Source organism: Salmo salar, chromosome 19 (assembly GCF_965601325.2).
Source record: "Salmo salar chromosome 19, fSalSal1, whole genome shotgun sequence".
Classification (NCBI taxonomy): Eukaryota; Metazoa; Chordata; class Actinopteri; order Salmoniformes; family Salmonidae; genus Salmo; species Salmo salar.
In genome coordinates, this window is record NC_138309.1 from 62835493 (window position 1) to 62857541 (window position 22049).

General features: G+C 42.0%; 1 protein-coding gene across 3 annotated transcripts in view; it reads right to left on the reverse strand.

Moving 5' to 3' along the window:
• kcnc3b (potassium voltage-gated channel, Shaw-related subfamily, member 3b) overlaps positions 1 to 22049 on the reverse strand; it is a 75223-nt gene that overhangs the window by 19144 nt on the left and 34030 nt on the right. The window contains exons 3-5 of one of the 3 annotated variants that reach the window (XM_014158810.3): positions 17327 to 18302; positions 12335 to 12538; positions 10226 to 10246 (exon numbers count right to left, since the gene is read on the reverse strand). In XM_014158810.3, the coding sequence (XP_014014285.1) occupies positions 10226 to 10246; positions 12335 to 12538; positions 17327 to 18302 (1201 nt within the window). Of the gene's footprint in view, positions 1 to 7874; positions 10247 to 12334; positions 12539 to 17326; positions 18303 to 22049 lie in introns of those variants that run through there. The other 2 variants (XM_045702559.2, XM_014158820.3) reach the window with 2 other exon arrangements.

Genomic DNA, 22049 nt, shown 5'->3' on the forward strand with positions numbered 1-22049 from the left:
GAGCACTACTGGGTTATCAAACTGTTATTTTACAGTATGTGGCAGTTCAGCCAATTGTGTAAATGCTAGCTAATCTCCTCTAATGGCAGCATAGGTCATAGTCTCATTAGAGATTCATTGTCTGTATGAGTGTAGAACTCCAACAATCATGGGTCTTCACTCAAAGATAGACAACAAAGAACACCCCTTGGCATGATGCTCTTTCTGCCTCCTTGCTGCATTGGGAAAAACCACTTCACTATGGCAACGTCGCAGTCCACGGTGACCAACTAGACCACTCTACGTTTAAACATCACTGGTCCATAAATAAAAATGTCCCTTTTTTTTAATTCTAGCTGGCTGAGGCACATTAGTGGGAAGGCAACTCAGTGAAATATTGATGAGGACATTTTCACTGGGCTTCTCCAGTGCTACACACACAGCCATGTCTTGAACAGTGACAGGGTACTGTAAAGGGGACTGTTGTTGCTCCATCCATAGTTGACCTTTTTTTATGTCCCACTGACACTCCAAAATCAGTTGGAGTTGCTCCAAAGCTCAGACGGACGATCAACTTATCTGAACTGTGTAGAGTATAGCGCGTTTAACTTTTAGCTTCCCTTCTGTTCCTACGCGTGCATGTGTTGGCCGCGAGTGTGTTCCGAAACGATTATATCGCATACGGAACTGTTATATCACATTCTAAAAGTACAAATGAATAACTTATGTAAAGAACCTCACATGGCAAAGGTTGAAATGGGTCTACAGCCAGTCGAAAGCTTACTACATTCCAGCCTAAACATTTTCTCATATGATGAATTTGAATCGATACAGTCCTGGACTGGATTAATTGCAACCAATATTGTTTGCCAACATCGAGTTCCTTTAAATGCTGAAATGATTGGCCATTTAATTTTACCAGTGTACTTATACTAATGATGACAAATATACTGTAGCTTCACGCATTAGACACTGACATTCTATGTTTGCTACTGTGGAAGTGTAGGGCTGGAGAGAGAGTTATTATAGCGACACACCGGTAGCACGTATGCTGGGGATTTTCTCCTAGTGCTATTCCTGGAAATCAACATGCAGCATGCAATACTTGGAGACAGAGAGAGACAACCCCCCCCCCCCCCCAAAAAAAGAGAGGCTCACACAAACTGTTCATATGATCCAAAACTAAACTGATCAAAGCTACACGAAAACACTATATTAATCCACATCTTATCAACTAATTTTCTGAGGAAACAGATCAAGCCCTATTAAGCAAAACCTTTTTTTATTTAATTTTTTTTAAATAACTGAACGTCCACAGTAGCTTTACTTTACACTGAATCTGGTAACACTTGTAGTATGAAAAATGGAGACTCACATGGACAACACAAGAAACACACATCTTTCCTTGACAGTTTGACTCTAGTTAGAAGTTTGGTAAACTGACATGGAAAGACGTACCTAATGTCAGGCATTGTATGGTGATTTAAATGGACCCAGGATGGACCCGAAAGCTAAAGGCTACTTCTACCAGGCATAAAACTTCTTCTCTACAATAAAAACGTTTACACCTACTTACAGCCAGACTTACATTACACTTAAAGGGAGTTGATATCTACTGTCATGAGATTAGTTACATTATAAAACAATAAATGTACAGTAAATGGAAATAAACCATATCAGGGGACTTAAACTACGTCTACTTTGTTTCACTATGACTTCAATACCGACCTAAAGCCAAACTCAATTGGCACTACATGAGAGGGGAAGTACCTACCTACAGTCAGACTTTAGTTACACTTGCACTGCACTGGCGGCCTGGGAATGGGATGGAGAATGAATGTTAATCACAGACGGAGAGGTGGATGGAGGGAACATGGAGAACAGAGAACAAGTACAAATATTCAGACCAGATTTTTACCCAAAAATAATGTTTTTCTTGGCAAGTCTATACTACGTTATACTTCTCGTATTGTATATTATACTTACATGAGATAATACAGTGCATTCGGAAAGTATTCAGACCCCTTGACTTTATCCATATTTTGTTAAGTCACAGCCTAATTCTAAAAGTGATCAAACTGTCCCCCCCCCCCCCTCATCAATCTACACACAATACCTCATAATGATAAAGCAAAGACAGGTATTTATCACATTTACATAAGTATTCAGACCCTTTACTCAGTACTTTGTTGAAGCACCTTTGGCAGCAATTACAGCCTCGAGTCTTCTTGAGTATGACGCTACAAGCTTGGCACACCTGTATTTGGGGAGTTTCTCCCATTCTCTGCAGATCCTCTCAAGCTCTGTCAGGGCAGATTGGGAATGTCACTGCAAAGCTATTTTCAGGTCTCTCCAGAGATGTTAGATCGGGTTCAAGCCAGCATTCTGGCTGGGCCACTCAAAGACATTCAGAGGGATTCTGGAGCTCTGTCAGAGTGACAATCGGATTCCTGGCCAAGGCCCTTCTCCCCCGATTGCTCAGTTTGGCCTAGGCTGCAAGCTCTAGGAAGAGTCTTGGTGATTCCAAACTTCTTCCATTTAAGAATGATGGAGGCCACTGTGTTCTTGGGGACCTTCAATGCTGCAGAATGTTTTTGGTACCCTTCCCCAGATCTGTGCCTCGACACAATCCTGTCTCGGAGCTCTACGGACAATTTGGTTTTTGCTCTGACATGCACTGTCAACTGTGAGACCTTATATAGACAGGTGTGTGCCTTTCCAAATCATGTCCAATCAGTTGAATTTACCACAGATGGACTCCAATCAAGTTGTAGAAACATCTCAAGGATGATCAATGGAAACGATGCACCTGGGCTCAATTTCGAGTCTCATAGCAAAGAGTCTGAATACTTATATAAATAAGGTATTTCAGTTTTTTTTATTTTATACATTTGCAAAAATGTCTACAGACCTGTTTTCACTTTGTCATTATAGGGTATTGTGTGTAGATTGATGAGGAACATGTTTTATGTAATCCATTTTAGAATAAGGCTGTAACATAATAAAATGTGGAAAAAGGAAAGGGGTCTGAATACTTTCCGAAGGTACTGGAGGTTGTTAAAGATGGTGTGGGTTTGTATTACTCATACTTAAATATATTGGTCTGTTCTTGCACCATAACACAAGCCACAATGTGCTCAGCACTTGCCTAGGATGTTTTTTGGGGAAAACACACCATATATTATGCTGGCAGTGACTTGTTAACCATACTGTATCTAGGTCATACTGTATGTGCGTCAGCTATCCTCTTCCTACTCTCCAAGGAGATATATATTTTACAATTTATACAGGTCATATATGTCTAATATTAGATTGGATAAAAAGCTGTCATGGGTGAAAATATTAGCAGTGTTGTTATGGAGAGACGTGAGTAACAGTGATATTTGACATAGAGAATTAGATGCATTTATGAAATGCAACAACAAACAATTCATTTTTCATACATTCACATTTGAAAAATATTTTGAGAGAACAATGAATTAGGACACTATGAAATTGACAAGGTAACAGAACAACATAATTTTTTTGAAGATCTGCCTATTAGAAGTGGCTTCAAATTGAGGAGATCCTTGTTAAGTGTTCCATCTGAAACATACACTACTGGTCAAAAGGTTAAGAACCCCCTACTCATTCAAGAGTTTTTCTTTATTTTTATGATTTTATACATTTTAGAATAATAGCGAAGACATCAAAACTATGAAATAACACATATGGAATCATGTAGTAACCAAAAAAGTGTTAAACAAATAGCCACCCTTGATGACAGCTTTGCACACTCTTGACAGTCTCTCAACCAGCTTCACCTGGAATGCTTTTCCAACAGTCTTGAAGGAGTTCCCACATATGTGACCCGATTCAGGAAACTAGGCGTATGTCGCAAGTCACGACTTCACAGGAGAGCCTTTTGAACGTTTTCTTTTTTTTTTATCGAAATGCTTTTTTTGGCAGAAATGCCGTTGTGAACTTTCATGTGCCTTAATATCAAACTAGTATGTCATCTGTAAATACTAATACAATTGTTAAATTATGAGCCTAGTTGGTTTAGCCACAGAGAAAGGCAGCAACCTTCCCGCTAGCCATGATTGGCAGAGATAATGAGTGGGCTAGACATGCCAAGAGATGAGTTTGGATTGGTCTGCGGTGTTGCATCTTGCTCATAATGCGTAGATAATCCTTTCTACTGCAGTTTTTTTGAAAGATAGAACGTTAGCCATGGAGAACTGCAAATATGTTGCTAATGCTCTCAATAGCATTGCTGCCCTGAATTTATCAGGCGCTATCGACAACGGTCAGTGGGAAAAAGTAGTGATTTCTGGCTGACGATCGTGCCATGCAATGCTGACTCTCTCTCACTCTGAAAATAACACATTTTGAAGCTGTGCAAACTAAACGGAAACAACACAGGATGTCTTATAAAAGGGGTTGCAGTCTGCCGTGAAGCTTTCACCCATGTATACAGGTAAGAATCTAGCTACAGATTCAGATATTATAAGTTTCTAATTTTGTCAGAAATTTGTTTTCATTGCAAGCTAAAGGTTGCTGTTAGCTAGCTAACAATCGGTATGTATTGCTAGTTAAAGCTTGCTGTTAGCTAGCCAGCTGACGTTAGATGGCTGGCTAGCTAACTAGCTAACATTGAACCTATTGGTTAACTTTAGCTAGCTATGACAATCGGTTCGTATTGCTAGATAAAGCTTGCTGTTAGTTAGCCAGCTGATGTCAGATGGCTGGCTAGCTACAGTAGCTAACATTACGTGTATGAACTGTGTGTAGTGATGTTCTCAGAATGCCATTTCACATATATTGTATAATAACGCTCAAATATTTGTATCTGTAATTTGTCTTTCAGCATCAATCAGTAGAACACGCCTGATTTTTGGCAACTTTTACTTCCCTACAGTCATGCATTACTCCATACACTTTCCTTGACACCCAAAAGTACTCGTTACATTTTGACAGGAAAATTGTCCAATTCACACACTTATCAAGAGAACATCCCTGGTCATCCCTACTGCCTCTGATCTGGCAGAGTCACTAAACACAAATGCTTGGTTTGTAAATGATGTTTGAGTGTAGGAGTGTGCCCCTGGCTATCTGTCAATAAAAAAAGAAAATTGAGCCATCTGGTTTGCTTAATATTAAGGAATTTGAAATGGTTTATATTTTTACTTTTACTTTTGATACTTAAGTACATTGTGCCCTTAACTTAAGTCAACAAAAACATTTAAAATTAAAATTAAGTTGTGCCATCTGGTTTAATATAAGGAATTTGAAATGATTTATACTTTTACTCAAGTATGACAATTTAGTACTTTTTCAACCACTCGGTGTGGCTGGGGATAATAGCATTTCTTCACATGACCCATCAATTTAGACAAGTGTGTCTAATATTTATAACATATTTTTATCTGGACACTTTCTGTTTACCTGGAATTGTTCCTTATTGTAGGCTACTACCACTTCTAGTCTTAATCTTTACTACACTACTCACTGTTTAGCACATGACCTCACATGTGAGATGGGTGGGGGCCTGGCTTAAGAGGGTGTCAATGCTGAATGGGTGTAGACAAAGGAGAGCTCTCCAGCAGGTACCAAAACTTTCAAAGGCCCTTTTCTCAAAAGTGAGTTTACAAGTTTATCAACGTTCAAAGCAAAATTACTTTCCCATTGTTACTCAAAAATGCAGTGTATGATATACCATTTTGTAGCTCTGAGTCTCTACTTTTATCCAATGTAAAAAAAAAAAAACTTTTCAAATGTTGCTATATAAGACCGATTTGAGCTGGTCAGTCACATATGCTGAATACTTGTTGGCTGCTTTTCCTTCACTCTGTGGTCCGACTCATTCCAAACCATCTCAATGTGGTTGAGGTCGGGGGATTGTGGAGGCCAGGTCATCTGATGCAGCACTCCATCACTCTCCTTCTTTGTAAAGTAGCCCTTACACAGCCTGGAGGTGTGTTTTGGGTCATTGTCCTGTTGAAAAACAAATGATAGTCCCACTAATCCCAAACCAGATGGGATGGCGTATAGCTGCAGAATGCTGTGGTAATCATGCTGGTTAAGTGTACCTTGAATTCTAAATAAATCACAGACAGTGTCACCAGCAAAGCACCCCCACACCATCACACCTCCTCCTGCGGAGATCATCCGTTCACCCACACCGCGTCTCACATCGACACGGCGGTTGGAACCAAAGATCTCAAATTGGGACTCCAGACCAAAGGACAGATTTCCACCGGTCTAATGTCCATTACTCGTGATTCTTAGCCCAAGCGAGTCTTTTCTTCTTATTGGTGTCCTTTAGTAGTGGTTTCTTTGCAGCAATTCGACCATGAAGGCCTGATTCACACAGTCTCCTCTGAACAGTTGATGTTGAGATGTATCTGTTACTTGAACTCTGTGAAGCATTTATTTGGGCTGCAATTTCTGAAGCTGGTAACTCTAATGAACTTATCCTCTGCAGCAGAGGTAACTCTGGGTCTTCCTTTCCTGTGGCGGTCCTCATTAGAGCCAGTTTCATCATAGCGCTTGATGGTTTTTGCGACTGCACTTCTAAGTTCTTGAAATGTTCCGTATTGACTGACCTACATGTCTTAAAAAGTAATAATGGATTATCGTTTCTCTTTGCTTATTTGAACTGTTCTTGCCATAATATGGACTCAGCCCAATTTGGTAAAATAAAAGACCATCTTCTGTATAACACCCCCCCCCCCCCCCCCCCCAAGAGTGTGCAAAGCTGTCATCAAGGCAAAGGGTGGCAATTTGAAGAATCGCAAATATAAAATATATTTTGATTTGTTCAACACTTTTTTGGTTACTGCATGATTCCATATGTGTTATTTCATAGTTTTGATGTCTTCACTATTATTCTAAAATGTATATAATAGTAAAAATACTATCCTTAATTAGAATATGCAGAATCTTTCACCAGCTCAGTTTCAACTATTATCAAAATGTTCCACTACACTGCAACATACTGTATCAATCAACGATCTATTCTCTCCAAAACAGGCATCTAAGAGAAGAGAAAAAAAAGAGAGTAAAAAGAGAAAAAGAGAGAAAATCCCTGTTTATACCTGGTGCTAACATGTGTCCTTTGTCCTGATCTTCTCTACATTCTGATTGTGCCCACATATTAGCCGTTGGACCTACACATGGTATTAAAACGTGTCTCTTACCCAACCATCCACCGTGTCCATTATGACCAGATTTTCCTGTATGCAAATGATTTAATATTTTATAATATTTTTAATAGTTTTTTTATTTATTTTAAGACAAATAATTATGCAATAAGTCAATGGTGCCTAAATATAACCTTATTGTAAATGTATTTTCTGAAGGTCAAAGGTTTTGTGATTACTTAATTAATTTCAATTGAAATACAATCAAATCCACACTGTGGATGTAACTTATTAAAATATTTGTTGTATTATTAATTTAATTATTTATTTTCAAATAAAAATACATTTATATATATATATATATATTATTCATTTATGCACTTAATTTAATTTAATTATCCCAATTATTAAAAATAAGCTTTGGTGATGGGAAGATTGAGAGGAGGAAAGGTAGATAGACAGTCTGACTAAAGACAAACAGACTACAAAGCACACCAACATGTAGAGACAAAGTAACTGACAACATTCCACACTTGACACAGAAACAACAGAAACAGACTAAAATGAACTCTGATTGACAATGGTTCTTGACAAACAGACATTAAACATACACACCAAAATCAACTAACAGAATCTAGAGAAATTAATATTAACAGAAATCTCAGAGAGGCACAAAACAATACACACACACACATATATATATATATATATATATATATATATATACACACACACACACACAAGACACATTTTAATACACACACATATAGGCCATGTCTAAATACCCGTACTTGCGTTGTAAATATTAGGCTATTTGGCTATGTGAAAATAGGACATTTTATAGTATGTGAAATTTCAAAATTGTAGTATGCCCTGAATGCCAGGATGTACCACTCACATCAACTTTTCATCTAGTTACTAGATTCTAGTAGCGTTCAATGCACACTACAGTGGAAGGGAATCGTCTTTTCAGATCACGTTCGACAACAGCTGATAACTCCATAAGGGGACGTGCTGTACCGAAATGAACGCGTGGTGGGGAACAAGCGTGGTTGCACATTAGATGACTCCTTCTCAGTATGGATGAGCCTAATACGTTGATAGCTGTTGCTTACTGCATTCATTTTTTTTTACAGTATGTCTAAACAGTACTGTATGTAGTACGATTAGTACACAGTGTGTAGTTTTAGTAAGTAGTTAGGCAAGAGAGATTTCGGACATGGCCATAGACACAAAAACATACACAGAGAGTGAGGGAGAGGGTAAAGAGAAAGAAAGAAAAAGAAGAAGAAAGAAAAGAACAGATGAGAGGACAGTATTGAGGGGGAAAGGGAATGACTGCGAGTGAGCAATCAAAGAGGTAATTGACCCTTTGACCTTATTGAACCCTGCATATTGCATTTCGGGCGAAGGAGGTCAAGTGGACAAGTATCTTGTAGAGAGACTTAAAATACTACTGAAATAACTTAAGGACTGCATATACAAAGGTCTAAGAAAGAAACTGTGGGAAAAGCACACAACACCAGTTTGAGAGCACAATAGGGAATCCCACTTTAAAACAAAAAAGGGAACACATCGTTAAGCCAATATTACTTTCAGCTGGGGCAATTATGGCCATCAAACCTCCAGTGATTTTACAGTGTTCCCTTTGGGTTTCTTCACCTCATTCCTATCCATTTGGCATTCAATTAGATTTTTGGTCAATATGAGATTGAATGACAATGCTGCTTGGAGGCATTCTATTTTTGTTCAGCTTCACACGGATGCAATGGTATTCCATTACTATCAAATGTTACACGTTTCAGGTTACAGAGGGAAGTCAAGTTTCTGTGATCCTCGAGTCCCCCTACTGATACCAATATTTTCAGCAATGCTGAGAGCTGAACGTTGGCATGTGGAATTGGCACAAATATCGTAGAATGTTCTGGGAGTTAAAGGGTTATAGGTTTCCCCTCACCAAACGCTTGTACCGTGATAACGAGAGGAGGGTTCATTCAGTAAACATCGAATGTCATCCTATGAAACCTCTAGTGCTTCTGGCTTCCTGCTTAAAATGGCCTCCTTTTTGGTTTTAAAGAGGGATTTGCGGCATTAAGTTGAGGTTTTATACACAAAAAGAACCGTTGAAAAAACACAACACCGAAGCAGTCCGGGGCTTCCAAGAGAGGAGTTCAACAGCTCAAGACTCGCTTACCTTAGATGGCACGTAGCCAGTTGTCAGTCAATCAGTCTGTCATAGTGTCTGTCTGGCAGTGTGATGTTGGCATCAGTCAGTGAGTCAGTATTTCGGTGTTTCTTTCAGTCACCAAGTGCAGTTAACTGTACAAGTGCAGCTAACTACACTTAAAGAAAAAGGGTTCCAAAGGGGTTCTTCGGCTGTCCCCAAAGGGGAACACTTTTGGGTTCCATGTACAACCATCTGTGGAAATTGTTCAACCTGGAACCAAAAAGGGTTCTTCAAAGGGTTATCCTATGGGGACAGAGTGTACTCAGGTCACTACAGTACAGCCAAGAAGTCCCGTCTGACATTTTTAACTACACTAGGCACTGAAAGCACACATTTTGAGGTCTAGGGAATAGTGTTTTTCGAAACACGACACACTTAAAACAACTTTTCGTCAATCAGCATTGCATTGATGTTAGTTTGTCGCATTTGTCTATCAATGCGAGGACTGTACAATGTTGAGGAGAGCCATATGATGATATGGCTGAAAATGTTGTTCCCGCCACGGCATGTATCGTAAGGTACTATTCCCCTGACCTCGGAGGCTCCGCTGACCCCACTGACCTTTGACCCAAAGATGGCCGCTGTACAACATCGCATTCAAAATCATCCATTATGTAAGCCCTAAATATAGCTAGAATATGTACATATCATATCATAATAGAAATCTGTGAGACTGGAAATTTCGCCTGGTGCATAGGCTGTTAGCAAAAGCGATGTGTCTTTTGCTATCTGTCAGGGTTAATGTCAGTGAGGTAGAGAGGGCACCAGTGACAGAAAAAAGAACACAGTAAAAGCCACACACGACAACAACACAAACACAAACACAACACTCGGACGGCACTGAGAGTAGGACAGAGACGCAGTGTAACGTGTAAGAATGAAAAAGCCCACATACAAACGCGTGATATGACACAACCTGAAGAGAGAGACAGCAACACAGAGCAGATCAGACAACACGTGACCCGCCGTTCCTGATAGCCCTCAAGTGTTACAGGGCTACTTCAGTGCAGCTGCCACACGCGGCACACGTCAGCACACACAACCTCACTCTGACCACACAGTCTCTCAAATACACAGCCTGGTGCACACACACACACACACACACACACACACACACACACACACACACACACACACACACACACACACACACACACACACACACACTAAATATGGAAAACACGTACATCCCTTTACTTCATGATTTGAAAAAAGAAAGATCAGGTTATTCTGAATAATAGATCACTCTGATTGGATGATACTCTGAGCAATACAATGCAATTGGGCCTTGATATACAAATCACAGTTTGACCCAACCTTAGCTCAATAGCTTGGTGCTGTTGTTCCCCTACCTATCTATTCCCTTACGGAAAGAACACATTACATCACATACATTTTCAGGTGAACACGTTTTCATGTGACCTGATGTGAAGTTAATGCGATAGCGTGCGACAATGTGTTAACAAACGTGTGATAACGTGAAACTACAGATGTGTAATCGTGATTTCCCACATGTGAAATCGTGTGTTTTTTTCTGTAAGGGTTGATTTCACTATTTGAACTTACCTACATTAACACAGAGGGCAATTTATGGGTGATACTTCAACTTTACCGAACATACTGTACAGACACAGCACAGTGAACACAGTGGGTACTAGTTGTGATTTGCAGTCATGCATAGTGTACTGTATGTGAGAGTGTGAGTGTGTTCTGTGTCCAAGTGTGTCTGTGAGTGGAATGTTTCAGTGTCACCTGCCAACATGCAATGTCATGGAGTTGAGAGAACCTAAAATGTTTGGCTGACGGATTAGGTAAAACAAATTATATGGTACAGCTAATAGCCATTTCGGGTCCCCGTGGTTTTAAGGTGTTACCTCTTGGCCCTATGGTTTGATCCAGGAAGAGGTGGAGTTTGCATTGAGGTCCTGCTGTAGGAGAGACCCTTCCAGCTTATACCATTCATCAGCCAAAGGTGAGTCTGGGCTGGCTGCCAAGCCTGCTGCCTCTAGTTTAGCGTCAAAAGTGGCATTGAGAGTTTGGGAGGAGTGTAAAGGAGAAGTGTTTGGTGCAGGTTTGGTGGTGGTGGTTGTAGGTGGTAAAAAAGGTTTGTTGCAGCCGTAAAGAAATGGATCGAGGTATTGCGTTTCGGAATCAGAACAAGAGTATACATGGGGTAAGCAGGTGTAAATAAGGCATGTTTCGAAGAGGAAAGGAAAGGAGGAGGGAAAATAATGGGGATATGGAATCAAAGATGGGGGACAAGGAAAGGGGGTGGGGGGGGACAGGGCATCAAGTGGGAGTCAGCCAAACAAGGGGGAGGAGGGGAGGCAGGAGAGAGAGAGAGAGAGAGAGAGAGAGAGAGGTAGGGAGAGAGAGAGAGAGAAAGAAAGAAACAGAAGTGACGAGAGGTCAATTAATGCATGGTCAACTGTCTATGTACAAGAGACAGAGAAAGAGAGAGAGGCCATGAGCGTGAGAGAGGATGAGAATACAAAGGACAAAATGGAGGATGGCAATTTGAGGCAGTGAATGAAAGAGAGAGGGACAGAAAATACAGACAGGAAGAAAGAAAGGTGATACCAAGTGTGATGGAAGTGTCACAGTATGAAGGTGAAGAGGTGGAAACATATAGGCCAGAGCAAAGAAGAGCAGAAGAGTAAAGATGTTGTACGTGGGTGTTGTTGTGTCCTGTCAGAAACTAGTGTTTGGAACCTCTCTGTCACACAAACATGGCTCTTCCCATGATGCTCTTGGCCGTTGCTTGTGTCTGTCTGCGTGTTCTCAGTAACTAACCAGAAATCAGTTCCCATATATGCTGTATTTGATCATGTATACATCACTTGTGTACGTATTTGTCCCCTGTGCACCTGCCCTATTAGCATCTTCTATATGCAGAGAATTTTTATCTGTATCAGTGCTTGTGCCTTATGGCGTCTTGTGTGTAGCTCTGTTGACCTATATGGTGTATGTGGTTACGGTTTTGTCCCCTGTGGGAGTGACGTACCTTTCCGCACATTCCCATCTGTGGCGCGGAATTCCCTGGTGTTGAGCAGAAAGCAAGCGCGGTCCTGCTGGTAGCGTTCCCGGGTTACTCCGGTGCCCCCTCGCCCCGCGGGACTCCGCTCGTCCGGGCTCAGCACCTGGTCGATGGTAGGGCAGTCCTCGTTCGCCAGCGCCGCAGTGGCCGCGTCGCCGTTCTGCTTGGAATCTTTTGGGAAAAGAAGGAGACAGGGAAAGGGGGGGGCGGGAAGCAGAGCAAGGGAGAAGCAGAGAGTAAAGGAGAAGGAATGAAGGAAGAGGAGAGAAGTGAGGTATCTGGATAGTAGAGGAGGAAGGTTGTGATGGGAGACTGAGGCCAAACTGGACAGTGTTTCCACATCCACACTAGCATACCACTTAGGATGCATGCCCGTCACATTGCTTCACTCTCCGTAATATGTTAGTAGGGACATTGGAACATAGTTTGAGGGAAGGAGTTGCAGACTTGATGATTCATTTGGCCCAATCAGAGAGCTTGCTGTTGCAAGCTGAGGGACTTTGATTGGCTGCTATATCGAAGGTTTTGGCATGGCACCTTGGCCCGACGATACAGAAATCATGAATCCCCAGTCTCCCATCACTGGAAAAAGGTATATATGAAAATAGCCAAAGGAATGGGGGTGGGGGGGGGTTACTGCATGTAAACTGATCACAATTTAATACTGCAGATGAGATACATGAGATGCATAAGCAAAGACAGATTCAATAAAATAGTGTATTGTGTATTTATTCATTGTGTTATTATTTTTACTATTTCTTTTTTTCTCTCTGCATTGTTGGGAAGGGCCCGTAAGTAACCATTTCACTGTTAGTCTACACCTGTCATATACAACGCATGTGACGAATAACATTTGATTTGACTACTTTGATTTGATTACTATGTAATTGATAATGGCTAATGTGTCAAAGTTCATGTCTATACTGGCTTAGCTAGACAGCATGGTAAACTAAAAACTGGACATGGTAATATAAGAGGTGGGACTGAGGGTGTGAGTTGATGCTGCAGTGTGACTGGTGCTTATACAGCGCCTTTGGAATGTATCAGGTCCCTTGACTTTTTACACATAGGTTATGTAATAGGTTACAGCCTTGTTCTAAAATGGATTAAAGCGTTTTTCCCCCCCTCATCAATCTACACACAATACCCCATAATGACAAAGCGAAAACAGGTTTTTATAAAAAAATTCAAATGTATATAAAAATAAAAACTGAAATATCACATTTACGTAAGTATTCAGACCCTTTACTTAGTACTTTGTTGAAGCACCTTTGGCAGCGATTATAGCCTCGAGTCTTTTTGGGTATGACGCTACAAGCTTGCATACCTGTATTTGGGGAGTTTCTCCCATTCTTCTCTGCAGATCCTCTCAAGCTCTGTCAGGTTGGATGGGTAGCGTTGCCGTACAGCTATTTTCAGTTCTCTCCAGAGATGTTCAATCACGTTCAAGTCCGAGCTCTGGCTGGGCCACTCAAGGACATTCAGAGACTTGTCCCCGAAGCCACTCCTGCATTGTCTTGGCTGTGTGCTAAGTGTCATTGTCTTGTTGGAAAGGGAACCTTCGCCCCAGTCTGAGGTCCTGAACGCTCTGGAGCATGATGCTGCCACCAACGTGCTTCACAGTAGGGATGGTGCCAGGTTTCCTCCAGACTTGAGACTTGGCGTTCAGGCCAAAGAGTAGAATCTTGGTTTCATCAGACCAGAGAATCTTGTTTCTCATGGTCTGAGAGTCTTTGGGCGCCTTTTGGCAAACTCCAAGTGGGCTGTCATGTGCCTTTTACTGAGGAGTGGCTTCCGTCTGGCCACTATACCATAAAGGCCTGATTGGTGGAGTGCTGCAGAGATGGTTGTCCTTCTGGAAGGTTCTCCCATCTCCACAGAGGAACTCTGGAGCTCTGCCAGTGACCATCTGGTTCTTGGTCACCTCCCTGACCAATGCCCTTCTCCCCCGATTGCTCAGTTTGGCCAGGCAGCCAGCCAGCTCTAGGAAGAGTCATGGTGGTTCCAAACTTCTTCCATTTAAGAATGATGGAGGACACTGTGTTCTTGGGGATCTTCAATGCTGCAGAAAGTTTTGGTGCCCTTCCCCAAATCTGTGCCTCGACACAATCCTGTCTTGGAGCTCTACGGAAAAATCCTTCAACCTCATGGCTTGGTTTTTGCTCTGACATGCACTGTCAACTGTGGGACCTTATATAGACAGGTGTGTGCCTTTCCAAATCATGTCCAATCAATTGAATTTAGGTGGACTCCAAGTTGTAGAAACATCTCAAGGATGATCAATGGAAACAGGTTGCACCTGAGCTCAATTGTAAGTCTCATAGCAAAGAGTCATGATACTTATGTAAAAAAGGCATTCCTGTTTTTTATTTGTAATACATTTGCAACAATTTCTAAAAACCTGTTTTTGCTTTGTCATTATGGGGTATTGAGAGTAGATTGCTGAGGATTTGTATGTATTTAATCTGTTTTAGAATAAGGCTGTAATTTAACAAAATGTGGAAAAAGTCAAGGGGTCTGAATACTTTCCTAATGCATTGTATCCTCAGACCACAGGAGGTTGGTGGCACATTAATTGGGAAGGACAGGCTCTTGGTAATGGCTGGAGCAGAACGAGTGGAATTAATGTGTTTATGTGTTTCATGCCATTCCATTCACTCCAGCCATTATTATGAGCTGTCCTCCCCTCAGCAGCCTCCACTGCCTCAGACACAGCTGTCAAATCTGATCTCAGATGAGTTCCTGCTCAGCAACCTACTAACAACCTACAACAAAATTCTTAACAAAAGAGAGCGTGAAAGACAGTAAGAGAGTGGTGGGGTACTAAAGGCACTTACGGAATAAAATACTATTATTGCTGACTCACTGATGATTTCACAAGGGCTGCAAAACACATGTGATCTATAGTCGTATGTGGATTTTGGGTTCATATTAGGTGATATACAACCAGTGGACAACGCATCACACCTGTTTTGAGCCCCACATTTTTTTAAAGGAAAATATAATATATTTGTTTTTTTGGGGGGGGGTGTACAGTAGCTTTGATTGGACTGATCATGTCAACATCATACTTTCACAATCTCAGGATAGCAGTCATCATCATGAATCACGTCGACAATCTACTGGCAAATCCTTTTTAATCCTTGTCATATGAAGAGAAACAATGAAGAGAAATTGTAGATAACGTATCGGTGCTCATCGGCCATTGGACATAAAGATTACACAACAAGTTGGAAATCGCAAATTCAAGGTGTGGTTTGGAAGGAATCAGTGACAGTGGCTGTGTGGTCCCGAATCTGGGATTAAGGGGCTCTTTTCCAAGTTTAAAATGATAAACATTCAACATGGCCATGCTGTCAATGAAGCATGATTTGTGCCGCGCACAAAACAACTGTTAACTCGGGGGACCGCCGCGCCACCTTCCTGTTCCAAGTTACCCGAGCACAACAATGTGAGTCCAAAATGTATTGTATGCGGCTTCATAAATGATGTAATATTCCAGGGAGATATGTATACTGTGGCTAAGAAAGTAATACTAAGTGTATGTTGTGTAGTAAGATGTTAGTAGCCCATGTGCCTCACCCTAATAATTTGGTCAATTTACGCCTCTTAATTTCGCCTACTGTTCTGACTGTTCTACTGTAGCCTATAACCTGTTTTAGAGAAATGTAATCATTGAATATTATAAGAGCTTTCATTGTCTGCTTATATGCCCCCTTTATTTATCTTATGGTTCTAACTTGGTGTACAGGGAGAGCACTGTAAAAACGGCCCATGTTCTGAATTCTGTCGCTGTCCATTTCAAAAGTGCTAAACAAATAGTTATATTGACTAACTTTACGTCGATCCTAGCTTGCTCATTGTCTTAATCGAAATTACGGATTGCCTCTTATTCGCTTGTCGTCCCCTTATGCCATAGTTTGTACATCTAAATTGTCATTAGAAACCACATTTGTTTAAGCAAGTCAGCCATATCAGCTATGTTTTTTTTAAAGGCAGTAAATGAGGCTGAATGAACTGTTTTGCTGCCAGACAAGGCTCCTCTGATAGCCACGTGTAGCAGTGGTAAGGTGTTGGGACTGCTGTTGGGACAGCTTTTATGTAGGCCCTAACAGTTTGTGGGCACCGTTTGGCACCGTTATAGTGCAATTAATGTATTGTTTAGTGTTGTGTTGTGTAGTGGCTTTACTGGCATGCGTTCCACATTTATTTATTGTTGCTCCACCAACATTTACATGGTAAAATCGCCACTGTATACAACCATGCCAAATGAAAAAAGCATTACATACTAGTGTAATCTTAACCATTGAACCAAACGTAAGCACATTGGTCTGTTGCAAACAGATCCAAATGGGTACATTTTTTATGTACTGTGTTTGTTCTACGCGGGCAGATGGAGGCCTCTCGGCAAATGTGGACTCACCAGTTGATTATAAATTACCCATAAGTTCTGATGGGTTAGCCATCTCTCAAGGGCAGATTCAGAATCAGCCACCCCCCACACCCCCTCCCGCCCCCAAACTATCCCTCTCAGGGACATAGGCACTCTAAACCCCCACTCACACCCCACACCTCATGGATCTGCAGGACTTTACTATTACTGAGATTACTGAGTGCCTGTAACTAGCTGTCAGATAATATTCGGATTCCTAAATCTTATACAGACCAGAATCCTCCACTTACTGTGAAAATCCCTGTTCCAAATTTGATTGGATATCTGTCGATGCTAAACTGTACAGTTTCCCAACCTCTTTGCCAAAAATACAATATTTTGACGGAGTAATTTGTGTTCTACGCCCTTGGGGAGGCTAGTGGTAGAATGCCCAGATGCTCAGCAAAGCTCCATGTTGTGTTGATGAACTCGTGCAGATTTTACAAGTCAAGGTCGAAGCCAGTTTGTTAACGTGCAGTCTGTCTCTTAAAATATGGTACTGAAGAATGAAAATAGAAATGTCTCACCTCGGTTGATTTCTATGATCTCCTCTTGAGCGAGGGGACAGTCGAAGCCTCCGGACCCGATCACCTCGCCGAGTACATTACCTAGGATCCTATGGGGCGAGGCGGTGGCCATAGCGAGAGCGTCAGGCTTGCAGTAGTTGGGCGAGCCCGGCATGGTGGGCCGGGGGATGTGCTTGCCCTTCTTTTTGGGAAGCTTCTGCTTAGCCATGGCCAGTGAGTAGTACATGCCAAAGTTGTTGACGATGACGGGCACAGGCATGGCGATGGTCAGCACCCCTGCCAGGGCGCACAGCGCGCCCACCAGCATCCCCGACCACGTTTCGGGGTACATGTCCCCGTAGCCCAGAGTGGTCATGGTGACCACGGCCCACCAGAAACCAATGGGGATATTCTTGAAGTTTGTGTGTTTGGCAGCCGTAGGGTCATCAGGGTCGGCGCCGATGCGCTCGGCGTAGTAGATCATGGTGGCGAAGATGAGCACTCCGAGAGCGAGGAAGATGATGAGCAGGAGGAACTCGTTGGTGCTGGCACGGAGCGTGTGGCCCAGGACGCGAAGCCCCACAAAGTGGCGGGTCAGCTTGAAGATACGCAGGATGCGAACGAAGCGGACCACGCGCAGGAAGCCCAACACGTCCTTGGCGGCTTTGGAGGACAGGCCGCTCAGCCCCACCTCCAGATAGAAAGGCATGATGGCAATGAAGTCGATGATGTTGAGGGTGCTCCTGAAGAACTCGATCTTGTCCGGGCAGAAGACCACGCGTGCCATCACCTCAATGGTGAACCAGATGACGCACATGCCCTCCACGTACGTAAGCCAGCTGTCGGTCACCACCTCGTAGACGATCACCTCGCGCGTCACGTTACCCTCCGTCACGTTCTCCGTCTTGTTGTAGATGGTGTTGAAGGCCTCGTGCGTCTCCATGCAGAAGGTGGAGATGGAGATGAGGATGAACAGAAGGGAGAGGAATGCGCAGTACTGGAGGAGAAGAACAGGAAGAACCAGAGAGAGGAGGGGAAATGCAGGGAGACAGAAGGCAAAGAGAAAGAGTTGAAGATAGAGGGACAGTAAGGGAGAAAAGAAAGAGGAAGGAGAAAAGGGTTAGAGTCATATACAAACAACATAGCTAGAAAAACAGATGGCGTGTTGCTCAACAGTTAGTCAGCCCCTACAGGACACTGCAGGGCATTACTCAGTCAGATGAGATCATGAGCCCAGATTATTAAACCCGACTAGACACCTAAATCGGATAATTGTTGACCTGGAGGGTGACTGCAGGGTCAAACTGGACCAAGCACTGAGGGATACTCTATCTGACACTTATCAAAAAGGCTGCAATGGTCATCGGCATGACAGTCCAAGGAGAAGTGGTGGAAAAAAATAGAAAACCGGGAGCCACACGTCATAAACCTAGAGAATGTAGGAAAGGCTGGAATGAGAATACAGAGTACTACTGTCTCATTGGAGCAGCACGGACACAGATAAAAGGGCAAGAAAAGAAAGACAGATAGGACACAAAAGAAAGTGATGGGGAAAGAGAGAGTCGTAAACAGTAAAAGCTGATGAATTATAAATATCCATGTATCTTAGAGTGCACTGAATAGGTTTCAAAATCCGGATGGGGCACGTGCTCACCCCCTCATACTGAATGTTCAACATAAAGGGTCTGAAATATGTGGCATTGAGCCTGTTTGTGGCCCAGCATGATGAAATGTGGTCCCAACTTAAGCTCCAATAACTAGCCAGTCTGATTATCTGAAAATATGTAATTTTGGGGAAATTACAATGTGCACCTAAGTCAAAGTATTATACACAAAGTAAAAGGACTGACAGCTCTATTGTACATTATGTATCGACAAACATTTTGACCCTTACATCTACTATATTAATCATACAGTGGAAATCCCTAAAGCCCAAAGTGCTTGAGATGGCACTCTATTTTATCATCAATATAATCCATTACAGTCCAGTCCAAGGTAACAGTAACGGGAAGCCAATACTCACCATTAAGTAATGTAATTAACCCCCTACTTTTCAAAATGTCTGTGAATGCAGAATTACTTGCAAGAAACAATATTGCTAAGACATTATCATCCTCCAATTAACACACTTGATAGCAATTGTTGGGTTCTAACTTAAAATATACTTTCACATGTTACTATATTAGAGCTTAGTGATTATGTTATCTGCATAATGAATATGCAGTATATGTTATGTGTCAATTAATGGTGAAGAGGAACTTTGTGTATGGAATTGTGTTGTAAGAGAAAAGGTTAACACAATATACAGTGCATTCAGAAAGTATTCAGACCCCTTGACTTTTTCCACATTTTGTTACATTACAGCCTTAATGTAAAATGTATTAAATTAATGTTTTTCCTCATCAATCTGCATACAATACACCATAATGTCAAAGTGAAAACAGTTTTTTTTTTAATTTTAGCACATTTAGAAAAAAAACTCAACTGAAACGCCTTATTTACATAAGTATTCAGACCTTTTGCTATGAGACTCGAACTTGAGCTCAGGTGCATCCTGTTTCCATTGATTATCCTTGAGATGTTTCCACAACTTGATTTGAGTCCACCTGTGGTAAATTCAATTGATTGGACATGATTTGGAAAGGCACACACCTGTCTATTTAAGGTCCCACAGTTGACAATGCATGTCAGAGCAAAAACCAAGCCATGAGGTTGAAAACATTGTCCGTAGAGCTCTGAGAAAGGATTGTGTCGAGGCACAGCATTGAAGGTCCCCAAGAACACAGTGGCCTCCATCATTCCTCAATGGAAGAAGTTTGGAACCACCAAGACTCTTCATAGAGCTGGCCGCCAGGCAAAACTGAGCAATCAGGGGATAAGAGTCTTGTTCAGGGAGGTGACCAAGAACCCGATGGTCACAGTGAAAGCGCTCCAGCGTTCCTCTGTGGAGATGGGAGAACCTTCCAGAAGGACAACCATCTTTGCAGAAGGAAGCCACTCCTCAGTAAAAGGTACATGACAGCCCTGCTTGGAGTTTGCCAAAAGGCACCTAAAGGACTCTCAGACCATGAGGAACAAGATTCTCGGGTCTGATGAAACCAAGATGGAAGTCTTTGGCCTGAATGCCAAGTGTCACATCTGGAGGAAACCTGGCACCATCCCTACGGTGAAGCATGGTGGTGGCAGCATCATGCTCCGGGATGTTTTTCATTGGCAGGGACTGGGAGACTAGTCAGGATCGAGGGAAAGATGAACAAAGCAAAGTACAGAGAGATCCTTGATGAAAATCTGCTCCAGAGAGCTTAGGACCTCAGACTGGGGCAAACGTTCACCTTCCAACAGAACAACGACCCTAAGCACACAGCCAAGACAACACAGGAGTGGCTTTGGGACAGGTCTCTGAATGTCCTTGAGTGACCCAGCCAGAGCCCGGACTTGAACCTGATCGAACATCTCTGGAGAGACCTAAAAATAGCTGTGCAGCGACGCTTCCCATCCAACCTGACAGAGCTTGAGAGGGTCTGCGAAGAAGAATGGGAGAAACTCTCCAAATACAGGTGTGCCAAGCTTGTAGCGTCATACCCAAGAAGACTCGAGGCTGTAATTGCTGCCAAAGATGCTTCAACCAGGTCCTGAGTAAAGGGTCTGAATACTTATGTAAATGTGATATTTCCGTTTTTTTATACATTTTTAGAAATTTCTAAAAACCATTTTTTTCTTTGTCATTATTGAGTATTGTGTGTAGATTGATGAAGGGATAAAACGATTTAATCAATTTTAGAATAAGGCTGTAATGTAAAAAAACTGGAAAAAGTCAAGGGGTCTGAATAGTTTCCAAATTCACTGTATGTCCAAAGTCTGTTGAGTAAGGTGAACATAGTGTCACTTGTAACCATCATGGAGAAGTGACAGGATGAAGTGGAACTGCTTCCAGACCGCTCGACCACAAAGACAACAGCGCAACATTTAGACTGTTTTGGGAAACAGATGGACAGTTCTGAGAAGTCATACCTCGAACCTCATCGTGACATATAAATGCCTGTTTGATCATATGCAAAGTGTGTTCGCAGCTAAAGCATCCAATGGGTTGAATAAACTTGCTTTGAGCTTTTTCTAGTCGTCCGTTTTTAGTTTTTACTCCGTTTGTTCAGAACCTAACACCATACTGTATTCCTTATACTACCGGTATTATTGTGCTACTGTATAAACAGGGTTTTCAAAACCCAGTCCTTAGGACCCCAAGGGGTGCACGTTTGAGTTTTTGCCCTAGCATTAAACAGCTGATTCAAAGCTTGATGATTAGTTGATTATAATAATCAGCTAATCATCAAGCTTTGAATCAGTTGTGTAGTGCTTAGGCAAAAAAACAAAACGTGCACCTCTTGGGGTCCTAAGGACCGAGTTAGGTAAACGCTGGTATAAAGCATTGTGAGAATGGTACCTGACTAAATATCAAGTATAATTCACGGCATGGGTGCTAAAAGATCGATTCAGACAGCACAACAGGAGTGCAATCAGCCAGAGACTTCATATCAATCAAAATCCAACAAGGCGTCAAACTGAATATTATCCTCATGAAGTGTTCATTTGAGATATCCAAAATGCCAGACTTAGTTTCAAACTCTAATATTTGTGTGAACTAATTCCGCCAATGTATTATGGGTTGCCCTATAACTGAATGACAACATTCAGTCTATAACCATAGCCATGTAACCATATCTGGTTGGCGTCCTATCTGTCTGCT